The 12,272-nt window shown below is 54.5% G+C and overlaps 1 protein-coding gene across 4 annotated transcripts in view; it reads right to left on the bottom strand.

Annotated features, from left to right (window-relative positions):
* ZDHHC14 (zinc finger DHHC-type palmitoyltransferase 14) overlaps positions 1-12,272 on the bottom strand; it is a 213,432-nt gene that overhangs the window by 27,577 nt on the left and 173,583 nt on the right. For all 4 annotated transcript variants that reach the window (XM_045843155.1, XM_045843153.1, XM_045843156.1 and 1 more), the window contains 2 exons: positions 5,246-5,383; positions 2,077-2,125 (listed from right to left, as the gene is read on the bottom strand). In XM_045843155.1, the coding sequence (XP_045699111.1) occupies positions 2,077-2,125; positions 5,246-5,383 (187 nt within the window). The remainder of the gene's footprint in view (positions 1-2,076; positions 2,126-5,245; positions 5,384-12,272) is intronic.

Here is a 12,272-nt window from a genome sequence, read left to right as displayed (position 1 = left end):
ACCTGCAGAGCTGTGTGCTAATACATTTCTGTTGCTTTAGGCCTCCAAACTGTGGCTTTTTGCTACAGCAGCAATGGGACGCTTCTTGCTACGACGGCTGGGCACATGCAGAGCAGACATGGCAGAGGCCGTGGCCTGGAGGCGCCAAGGTCCTTCCTGCACCCGAGCTGTGCCGGGATGCCGCAGGGCGCCCGTCACCCACTCGGAGCAGGTCGTGGCCACCAAGCTCTGGAACGTGGAGGCCACGCTTAGGTCGCCGCAGCCCGAAGCGGGGAAACATCAGGCTGTTGGTGGAGGGGCAGCGGCGAGATACGGCAACGCTGGAAAGACAGTGGCCAAGTTTTCAAACACCGGGCCATAGGGAAACCGTTTCCTCTACCTGAGAACGACATGCCGAGGGAAATGAGCTCAAGTTTGCTCTGGACCCACTGAGAGCGTGTCTGCCTCGTCCAGGTAGACAGTTTCTGCAGCAGAGTCAGCAGGCCACTTCAGTCGGACACACTGCCGCCCTTCCTTTCTTTCCGTCAGCAACATCTGTCCACTTCCTTCGGGGGAACGCAGTGCCCCTGACCGTACAGATCACGAGCACAGCCAAACCTGGAGAACCAGCAGACACACGTGCTCCTAAAGAAGGTGCTGGTGGAGCCTGCCCGTCGCATAAACCGCCACAGAAGGAAGCCTCCCAGAAATCGCTCCCGCCCGGCGTGGAAGCAATGCTGTGGCTCTGAGCGTGGTCACGGGAACTCCAAGCAGTTGGTGTCGTCAGCACAGCACTGCCGAGTGCAGAGTGGCTGACTACGGCCAGTCAGGACACAGACACAAAAGGGTGGAAAGAAAGGAGTCGGCTCTCGTAATTAGCTCTGATGGAGCAGGCATCAGAAGCTGTTACCCCGGGCTAGGACTTGCCGCCCCTACCGCCTTCCCTTAGGACTCGTGCCCGGATCGTGAGCTGGTACGATCTGTGAGCTGGGGGTCTGTGGCGGACAATGCAAACACCTGCAACAGCCCAGCCAGATGCAGCTCCTCTGCTCCAGCTGGGGGTGGGGCTGCGTCCGAGGGTGCCTGGCAAGAGCCACGTGGAGCAGTGGGAGCCCAAAGGCCCCCGGGAATCAGGTGGCTGAAATCCCCAGGCTTCAGGTCAGCCTTTCTGACCAGCGAGAGGTCACTGCCTTGGCCTGTCCACTGGAATGCATGCATGTGACATGCACATCTCAGTGAAGCTCTACATTCTTTTAGGATTCTCTACCACAAGACAATGACTCCCGGGAATAACGAGAAGTTCAAGTCCAGTCTGCCTGGTTACGTGAAGAAGAAAGAGAGCTGGGTCCCAGCGGGAGCTGGTCAGGGGGCGCCAGCTGACTGATACGACACCAGTGAGTGTACACAGTGGGTGGACAAGGGAGGGAGTGGGAGCCCACGCATAACCTTAATGGGTGAACCTTTTTCTTTTGAGAAGTTCAAAATACTGTAGTATATGCCCATGTACACTGTAGGAGAGGACAGGATTAACCGAATGACTTGAGATGGACCATCTTCGTCCACTCAGGCCTGTGGAAAGGTGTTCTGCTTCTAAAAATAAATACGGAGTATCTGTCCTGCCCAGAGCAACGCCACCCTGACCCCCAGACAGAATCCCCTCCCAGGCTCAGGGGATCCCCACCTCCCGGCTGCCTACCAAGAAAAGGACGCCCACGGGCCTCCTTAAGTATCCTGCAGGGACCACCCACTGATCCACAGGAAGTGAGCTGCAGGCTGCAGCCTGAACCAACCTGGTCTAGCACCGATGGGCGAGCGTCTGGGGGTGGGCAGGAAGTCGCACTCGGTTTGCTAGCGCAGGGGCCCTCCCACTGGAACGGGGCTGGACGAGTCGCCGCGCTGAGCGAGCGCTCAGACGCCACTCCTCGCCCAAGTGACCGCCAAGGGGTCCTCCGGGCGCGTCACGGAGCGAACCCCAGTACGATTTCCGAGAAGACAGGCCAGGGCTCCGGGTGGGGAGGGAGCTGAGTGGAAGGTCAGGCCACCACGTGGCACACCGCCGGCCTCGGGAACCGCCGGCGCAGCCGCCAGAAAGGATATCTCGCGGGACTGTCCTTCAGCGCGTTCAGGAAGCCCGTCTGCTGTGAGCCTGCGGGAGTAAGACCGGAGTTTAGTGTCCGCGCGTTCGCCTCCCGTAAAGCAGCCTTCACGCCGAAAGCTCTCTCGTCTACACGAAAGTAACAGGCGTCTCAAGATCAGTTAAGTAATTACATGTTTTTTCTGCGGGCCACGGGCCCAGCGCCCGGGCTCGAGGCTGAGACCCCACCGAAGTCGTTCCACGAGAAGACGGCAGATGCGTAACTAGACCCAACATCTGCAGGCTAGTTTTTTTTCAACGACAAAAAAGCAGATGGATGCCTGCACGCTTTCCCATAAATTACAGTTCTGATGACTCCTTTGTTCGCCTCGTTTGCACAGGAAAACAGAATACTGCATGCAATCTTTCTCTCTTCTTTTAGGAAAGACTGTTTTCCCCGAGTCTGTTAACTCCCGACCCCGGCTGTCCTGGACGCCAGGCTGTGCGTGAAAGACGTCCTCCTCTGCGCTCGGCGCGAGCAGACGTGCGGAGCGCGGTTTATGACCGACTCCCTTCAGGTGAAAACGTTTCGGTGTGGACGGCCTGTGCCGGAAAACGTTTCGGTCAGGACTTGAGTTTTGGTTTATGTGCTGGCACTACGGTTTTTAGGGATAGAAGCCCGTAGGAGGAACTGGTGACGCCCCACCCTGGGGTGGTGAGGCCGGGTCCCTGCTGCACGGCACGGAGCCATGCGTGTGGGGACACGGCTTGGCCCCCAGGCAGCCGTGAGATGGACAAGGGAAACGGATAGAATTGGACTGTGGCACTTTGTGCTGCTGCTGTGGCTGCCGCGTGGGAGTTAGAGGCGGTGTCCTAGACCCTCTGTGTAACCGGCAACTCTGTTTAGCTCCGGGACGGCTGCCAGTGGGTCGGCTCCCCATCCTTCCTCTGTGCGTTCCACTCCCCGCCACCCCGTGCCCACTGAGGCACAGGGATGTGCCGTGTGTTAGGGTGCCAGTGTGTGGGAGAACTAATAGGAAAGTTGAGGCGTTCTCCTCACCGCTGCTAGTTCAGTAGGGCAAACTCCGCAGGGGCTGCGGCAGATCTCTGAGCTAACACGGCCTGAGGCAGAGTGAGCTCAGGAACCTTGGGGTAACCGAATCCTCACCCCACTCTCCCTGCTCCCAGAGCCTGGTACCTGGCGGGGAGAACTCAGGTGACAGTCCCCCAGCGGCCGTCTTAGGGGGGTTATGGGGGACCATGTAAAACCCCTTGCCCCTCCTGAAAGCATCTCAGGTTGCACCAAATGGGGGTGGGGTGGGGGTGTTGGGGTGCAGAGCAAGAGGAGAGGAAAACCTTGACTTGCTTTGCTTTCATCCAGAATGTTCGGGTCACTTGCAGGCAGAGGGGTTCCAAATGCTTTTTGTGCTGAAGATGGATCGACCACGCACAAGCACAGACCACGGCAGGGCCCCGCTTTCTGGAGCCCGGCTGGGCGGAGCTTCGGTGGAGATGAAAATGAGCTGTCAGGTGGCGGGCTTCGCTCTGTGTGTGTGTGCGTTTCCAGAGTTTACGTGTGCGGCCGAGCAGGTGACAGTGGGCCGCTGGTGTCCAGAGTGCAGGGGCAAGGCCACAGACACAATGAGATCGTGTATACAGCAGGGCAGTTGGAAGTTTCTAAAGATGATGTAAAGACGTAATGTGTAAACTCCGGTTTGTGGCGTCACGGATAATGTGCCGGAGCACCGGTGCTTGGTGCTTCCTTCTTCCAGAGCGCACGGCCACTTCTCTCGGTTCTTTTGTCCGCTGGCACGCAGCAAGGACCCTGGCGACTCTGGCTATTCCTGACTCTGAAAGCCGGCAGGAAAGGTGCCCCTGCAGGGCCACGTCCCCCACCCCAGTGCCCTGGGCACCTTCTCTGGCGACTGCCGACTCTGCCCCTGCAACCCTGCCCGGGAACGGCTCGCGAGCACCGGTTTCAAATTTGTGTCACATTCGGATGAAAGGATTTCAGTAGAAAAAAACGGGAACCAGGATTTAAAATGCCTGTGAAAGTCTGGGACTCTTCATTTAATGTCCAAACTTGACGACTATTTAAAAGAACGAACGTGAAACTTTCCTGACCACCGACTTCCCCAGGGCCCCATACAAACTCCGTGGAAAGAGAGGGGGAGGGAAAGGTTTCCAACCTCAGCCTTAGCCCACACCCCCTTTGTGGTTTCAGCGCTGCTGCTTAGGAAGAAGGGGAGGCATGTACTCAGATACTTTCTGGAACATTCCAGAAAGAGGCTCTGTACTTGCTAATGGGTGGCTGCATTTCAGGAATGTGGCCAGGAGGCTCCATTGGACTTGACTGTTGCTAATGGCCCTTGTAATGGAAGTTTAGAGGCTTAAATTGATAGCTCAAAGCCAATCAACTTCCTTCTCATCACTGCCTATTGTAGGAAAGTGAATGACCTAGAGACGAACGAAGTTCAAAGTTATGACCTGCAGACTGCGGAATAAACAATGCCATTTGCTTAGGTAGATCTATCTATCTATCTATCTATATCTATCTATATATATATATGTATAAAGTCATTTATACCCAAATCTCATTTTTAATCAAGTTGCTTCCTTTATATGCCAGGGGCGGCTTACCAATGTCCTACCAGGTAAGTGAGCACCTTATCAAACGTGTACCTGTGATGCGTAGAGTGTGTGCAAGGAAACCCAGTCTTTATCCCCAGACCCCTGTTTCTGGGGAGGTGACTGATCTGCCTGAGTAGACACCCCAGTAAAAACATGAAAGACTCCGTGCTCTGGCTGATCCCCCAGCGTGCGAAGCGTGGGGATGATTTTCCCAGGGGACCCCTCAGCAGAAGAGAAAGTGAAGTTGCTGAGGTTGGAACAGGGACAAGTGTGTCCAGGACAAAGTCTTGGGAGTGAAGAGAGCCTGTCCCAGGTGTGAGCCGGGCAGCTGCTCCGGGGAGGATGGGGGTGGGGCTGGCAGGTGGGGGCAGTGCCCAGGGGTAGAGGAAGGCAGAGCTGAAACGGGGGGGAATGCCGGAAGTGAGGAGGGGGGGCCAGGAGGAGGGGGAGGAGCAGAAAGAGAAAGCCCGGAATGACCAAAGCGTTAAATCAAAATTAAGTCAGAAAACCAAAGTTAGGCAAACGGTTACATACGCAATCTGGTTCCGCCAGCATACTTACGAAGGATGACGTGGGTGATAACGAATGCAAATATAAAGACTGTCAGAAAAGACAGAGATAAAATAAACATATAAAAAAATCTGTAGTTTCTTTTCCCCACACAGTTGCCTACCCAGGGACAGTGGTGATCAAATCGTTCTGAAATGAGAGGCAGAAAAGAAAACAAGGAAATCAATTAATAAAGTGCTTTTTTAAAAACATGCCAGAGCCCCTCCCCCACCACCCCATGCTCCAATAATATAACAAATGATATCATATATCATACTACGTATTTACAAATTAGCCACTCAGAGCAAGGCTTCACGTTAAGACATTTCAGGAACATAATGATTCTTTCAGTAGAACTTGGCTGTTCCGAAAAACAAAGAGTATACATTTATTCTCATTGCAATTAGCAAAGTAAAGATTTTACCCTTTTGTAAAAAAGACAAAAACAGAAACAAAACACAGACACCTCTTTGGTTCACAGAACAGTGTTTCCTTAAGATGGTACCAACTCCTCTGACGCTGAGTGCAGGGCCGGGCGGGGCAGCCTCGCCACCTCTCGTGGGTGCACATGTAGTAGTAAGCGACCGCTTCTCGGGGCAAGTGACATGGAGTGAGGTCCCAAGGGGCCGGGGACGGGACCGAGGAACGACCCCTGGTCTCCCATCCCAATCACTACTGTTCCTGAAGAAACGTCTCCACTCTTTCAACAGTTGTAGGGGCGTCGGTATTGTTTTTAAAGGGAACCTCGATCTTCAAGTGCGAGGTGACCAGGCCACTCAGCCCACAACCCTCAGCCCCCTCACCCGTAAAACAAGGAGATTCTATGGGATTCTTGTGGAGTTAGATACAGTAACGTCTGGGAAGATGTTTTAAAAAGACCTACAGGACACTTGAGAGTTTGTCGAGAGAAGTCCCGTACACGAATACATTTGGCCTTGAAGCATTCCTATGGGGAACACGGTGCCGCCACCCTGTTTTGCGGGCGCGCAGACCGAGCTCGGAGAGAAGGCAGCCGGCACGGGGTTGGGGGGGGCCACACACCTCGGAAGCAGAGGAACCAGACCTGGAGGCCAGGCTTTGCCTGGGTCGATCCCACCTTCCCACAGAGAGGCTGCCTCCAGCGCTTGGTAACCGACAGAGCGCTGGCTTTGCGCTTTCCTGCACTGCGACGCCTCGGCACCCTGAGTGCACACCATGTCTTCTCGCCTTGGGAATGTCCCCTGAGCGCGGTTATGACCCGTTCCTCCCTTTGAGAGGAACTGCCAGGTGGATGCGGTATGACGCTTCAACACCCCTCACCTCGGGCCGCCTGCGTGGGGAGTGGGGCGGGGGCGAGACACACGACTTAGCGTTTCACTTGGGCTCCAAGCTTAGCCTCTGCCCAGCTGTCACATTTTTTCTACCCGGACGCGCTTTAAAACACACAGAGAGGGCTAGGTGAGGTGCAACTGTGTCGGCAACACATGACGTAGCTGTGCAAGGCAGTCACCTTCATTGCTTTCTGGTCAGCTGTCATAAATCACTCAGCTCAGGTTTTAGGTCAAGTGCACGCTCACGTCTTGAAAAGGGCAGCAGGACACCTGGAGACAGTGGAGGCTTAGGAACTGTAGGAGTCACTACAGTGCGTAAGGGACATCGACGAGCAGCAGCCAGCCCGCGCAGAGGACCCCAAGAGAAATCCCCGAGCTCCCTGTCCTGGCGACACCCCGGTGGCCCATGAGACGCCGACGCTCAAAGGAAAGTAACTCCGATGGGTGTACCCGTGTGACCTGCACGTTCACACGTGCCGCTGGAAGGTGAACCCCTGGGTACAACAAGGTCATTGCCCCACGTCAGCGACCCACACGGGCCGTGCAGTGGCGAGGTCTACACGAAGGGGTGCAAAGAGAGAAAAAAAATCTGAGCCAGCCAGATGTCCCTAAGGCCGTGAGGCTGTTGTGTTGAGAGACCTCTTTTCTTCTCTGCACGGCGCGTGGGAAGTGGGGGCGGGACGTGGAGCACAGAGCACGTGGAGGGCAGAGCCTCGGGCCCAGCTGTGCAGTCTGGTCTCCAGACCCCGGCGGGGGCGGGGATGGGGGCGGGGGGGCAGCCCCCTCTCTAGGATCGCCAGCTGCAGAGAAGGCCCCAGGGCTCGGGGGGCCTGCATGTCGCTGTGGAGCCCCACGTGGGCCCCGGTCTTGGCAGCGCACTGCGAAGCATTTCTGCGGGGCAGGCAGTCGCTGTATTTTCAGCTTAGGAAGCTCACTGTTAGCTACGCCGCTGTGACTGTGCGTTCCTGCGGGCGGCAGAGCAACACAGGAGTGAGAGCGACAGGTGATGCGCAGGAGACGCCCTCAGGGGGCTGGGCCGGGGGGCACTAGGGCGTGGCAGTGTCCCAGGTGTGGGTGTGAACACCTGGCCCTCTGGCAGCCTGCGCTGAGAGCAGTTTCCACTTGGAAGCTTGTCTTATGAAAACCTTTTTCGTGGCTGATGAACACCCCACTAAAAACGGAGGCTCATGGAGAAATTCTTTTCATTAAGGTGTCTCATGCCCTCCTTTTTGTGTTGGAAACTCGGTGGGAACAGAAGCCTCCGCCGGCCTCTCTGGGGCACGAGGACACGTCCGAGTCCAGGCCTCACGGACTGACGGCGGCCTCACGCCCTCTGGCTCCCGACCCGGCACCCCCCCTCCCCCTCTTCCTCAGTGGCCCCTCTGCCTGAGTTCTGGCGGCGGCTGCACCCAGGGCTCAGGCTGGGCCTCCTCATGTCTCCAGGGACTCGCTCTCTCCCTGGGCAATCTCTTGGCCCCCAGATCAAATGCCGACTCTACACAGAGGCACTGAGATGGCCGCGTGCCGTCTTCAGTAACAGCCCCGTGCTGAGCCAACTGACCTCTCAAACCTGACACCGGGGAGAACTTCCTGCTGTCTGTCCCCAAAGGCGTTCTTCCTCCCACTTCCCGTCTCCCTGCTGTTCAGCCCAGAAGCCCGGGCACCATCCTTGACCCGTTCTTTCCCTCACCCTCACGTCCGATCCATGAGCAAGTCCCACCAGGGACCCCCACTGTTATCGAAACTCATCTTAGTTATTTGCTTTTATCTGCCAACTTTACCATAAGCCTTTACCAAATACCTGTCAGATGACTGAAGAATCCCTCATGCCACCAAAAGGACCCACGGGAGTAAGTGCATTGTCCAATGTTACAAAGGCGACGGGCAGTAAGGTCGGGACAGGGCCCAGCTCCACCGCCTCCAGAACCCTTGACCACTACATGCCACGTGCCTTTCACATTCGCCAGGTGCCCAGCCGCGCCAAGCGCTAGGACTACTAAGAGGAAAAAGGACGACACAACGTTCCACGGCTTCAAGGAGTTCCTTATCTTCTTTGGTGAGGACACTGTATTTTCAGACTCCAAGATACGGGTATTCCGCAGACCCCAGGCCGGAACTCCCAACACAGGGAAACCTAATCTAGGGTTAAACCAGGCTGCCCCTCACCACACACGATGGTCTCCCTTTATGGGGCAAGGATAAAACGGTGTGAGGGGTGGCTCCCCGGCCCCCCACACCTCTGCTCTAAATGCATTCACCCTCGTTCTGAGGCGCGGGGCAGGCCCAGGCGCTGCCTGGGGGCGGTCTGAACGGGAGGCCGGTGGTATTTGTGTTGCTCGGTTTCCAGGGAGGAAGCGCAGAGCAGCTGCGCGCAGGCTGACACGGACGTGGCTCCTGGGGATCTGAGTGAAGAGGCACCCATTGGCTGGAAGGGACGACATCTGGAGGAGGAGAGGGGAACCCAACAGCTGGCCACGAGCTGCGTGCAACCACAACATCTGAGACGTTTCAAACCTCTATTATTAGAGGTCGGTTTGCGTATTTCTGTGTGGACACGTGGAAGGGCGGCCGCCCTGTGCTGGCGGGCGGGGCGGGGCCGGCCATGTGTGACGGGAGGATCTTTGGAAAAGCACTTTGAAGCTGTTGCCACATCCCTTGATTCTGAAGGCGGGATCCTGCCAGGAGGGGGGTCTTATGCTCCAGCATCGCCGGAGAATTCTTAGGAGCTGCTCCCTGAAAGAGGCCGCACTGGAACCGAGCCTGGGGCGGGGAGCCGGGGAGCTGATACACCCAGAAGGTTCTCTAATCCTGTGAGACCTAAGTTAGTTAGCTGGGGGGCGGGGGGGGGCCCTGACCGCACCTCAGTTAGCATCTCGCTGCCCTGCGGTAGGTTGTGGATTCTCCCCTCCTTCCCCACGTGAGTCCTGGGGGTGAGAAATCATTTCTCGTCACCCTAGTAGCCCTGGCGCGTGAGTGTGTGTCTGGCACGTAGCAGACACTCCACCGATACGCCCCGAGAGAAGGGAGCACACCTTTCATTGCCTTAGGTTCCCGAGCGATCCCTGTCCCTGGCTGCCAGGCAGAGACAGACGCTGGGAAATGACAGTAACGATGAGGCTTCCGCAAGCCAACCCAGCAGTCAGCGGGGTCAGTGGGGTCTCTGCTCAGAGGCCGCTGAGGGTCGGCAAACGGCGACTCGAGGCCAGAAGAGCTGAGCGGACAGCTGTCAGGGTGAGTTGTGGGGCTCGAAGAAAGAAGTGGCCTCCGCCCTCCCTGCGCTGCCAACAGTGGGCCGGCAGAGGCGGGTTTACGAACAGCAGCGCCACCGCAGGACAGGACGCCACAGGGGGACCCGGAGGCTAAGGGGGGAAAGCACGTGGGGAGGGAGGGCCCTTTTGACAAGTCAGCTGCCCTCCGATTCTACGTGGCGAAGGCGGTCCCGTGAAAGTGGCCAGGGAAACGTGGTCTAGGAAGAGGAGTTATGGTCCTATTTCGTTGACCTAAAACTTGAAAGATGAATCAAAACAGTATTATTAATGATCATTAAAACTGCCCTTCACTGAGTGCCCGTTGCGTCATTATTTCATTCATTCTTGACGACAGCCCTACACTTTCCAGCGGGGGGACGTCCAGGGAGACAGCGAGGTGCCCCCAGGGTGGGCGGGCACCACGCTGAGCGACACGTCGAGCACTGGATTAAAGGAAGATTTAATTTCTGGGAGAGATGGAATATGAAAGAGAGCCCATAAAAAGAAGGAGAAATGGAGAAGTACTAAACCTGGACAGGACAGAAAGAAACACTGAAATGTTAGGGGAAAAGAACTCACAAATGTCATATTTGAATATCGAGTTCAAAGATGTCAAGAACTTGAACTCTCCCGGAAGTGGGGCTCTGATCTAGGCCCTCAGGAGTGGGGTCCAGAGATGGGTAAAATCACGGCCTGTGGGTTGAGCACGGGTGGCTGAAAATTCCAAATTTCCCGTGCCCTCGTGGGCTCTGGGAAGACTGTGCGCCTCCGCTTGTTCAGGAGGAGGGAAAATGCTCCAACTTCTGTCTCCAAGAGGGCCTTCAGAGGCATGTGAGCATGCAGGTGAGATGTAAAACTTCTCATTTGAGTGATAATTCCATTTCAATTCAGTTAAGTGATTTTAAATGTATGAAGTGGAAAAGGACTTCTCGTGGAACCTAGGACATTTGAGGAAAATCTCGGAGGACTTTAAGGAAGAGCTTGATGGCAATGCAGTCATCGTGGGGGAGTTTAACACCCGCTGTCGACAGTGGACAGATCTTCCAGCAAAGAATCAACAGGGATATTGCGGCATTGAATGGCACTAGAGATGAAATAGATTTAGTTGATATTTACAGAACATTTTACCCCAAAGAAGCAACATATGCATTATTTTCAAATGCACATGGGTCACTTTCAAACACAGACCATGAGGTCGGACACAAAACAAGCCTCAACAAATTCAAGAAAAATTGAAATCATATCAAGCATCTTCTCAGATCACAACGGCCTAACACTAGAAACCGACCTCCAGGAAAAAACACAAAAACTTTCAAAGACACGGAGACTCAATAACGTGCTATTAGATCATGAGTGGGGTTAACAATGAGTTCAAGAAAGAAGGCAAAAAGCATCTGGAAACAATCACACAGATGGAGATGAACACACAACCACCCAAACCCTGCGGGGCCCGGCGCAGGCAGGCAGTCCTGGGAGGAAGGTCATAGCCACACAGGCCCGCCTACACAAGACAGAAAATCCTCAGATAAAGCTAGGACATTTTACCTCCAAGATGAGAAAAACTTTTGCCTTTTGTTCTCTTGGAATGATGACTATTGAGATAGAGTGGTCCCTATGGTTACCTGGCTTTTACAGTTCCTACATAATTCATAAATTCAGGTAATAGGAACATTTAAATATTTAACTGGCTGATGTATCAGAGGACCGCACTCTTAGACACTGAATAATTCATGCTGTGCTAAGACTTTCAGCGAAGTCTAAGTTAGAACAGCCGGCGACCATGGCCCATGGCTGGTCGGTTCCCTGGAAAGCAACCTCACGTGCTCAGTGCCCTCCCGCTCTCGTTCTCTCCCCCCTTTTCTGAGTCCTGGTCACATGCCGGGCATTGCGCTAAGCGCTGGGTTGGCCAAAAAGTCCACTACATTTTTTTTTCTGTAAAATAAAAGACACATTTTGCATTTTCACCAATAACTTGAATGATTTGGAAATTCTGAGAATGTCGGCTGTCTCCCACTCTTGGCTTCTCGTGGGCAGAGGCCAGGGGTGCTGCTGAACATCTTCCAGTGCATCAGACAGCCCCACAGTGGAGAATTATTTGGCTAAAATGTCAATAGTGCCAAGAAACTTTGCAAACCACTTTATTTGGCACATTTGATCAGTCACAGCACCTTCTCCAGACACTGCATTTCGACTGCATTTTTACCTTTCTTGAAGTAATAAAGCATAATAACCTGAAAACACTGTGTATCTTTTTCCATCTTCCATATTAAAATGGCTGCAGGAAAATTCACCCATTTTGATAATTATTTTAAATGCATGCTGATATGACAGCTGTCACAAGACAATCTAGGACAATTGTTTCCAGTGAAGTTAAAGGCAACTAAGCGCTCACTACTAGAGCCATTGATTGGAAGAAAACGTAACAGACTTTTTGGCCAACCTAGTACTTCCCATGAACTGAGTCATTCAATTCCCATCACA

Source organism: Phyllostomus hastatus, unplaced genomic scaffold, assembly GCF_019186645.2.
Source record: "Phyllostomus hastatus isolate PE091 unplaced genomic scaffold, TTU_PhHast_1.1 phas_contig_40, whole genome shotgun sequence".
NCBI classification, from domain to species: Eukaryota; Metazoa; Chordata; class Mammalia; order Chiroptera; family Phyllostomidae; genus Phyllostomus; species Phyllostomus hastatus.
The sequence above is the reverse complement of the archived record's forward strand: the minus strand, read 5'-3'. Positions and strand labels throughout refer to the sequence as shown.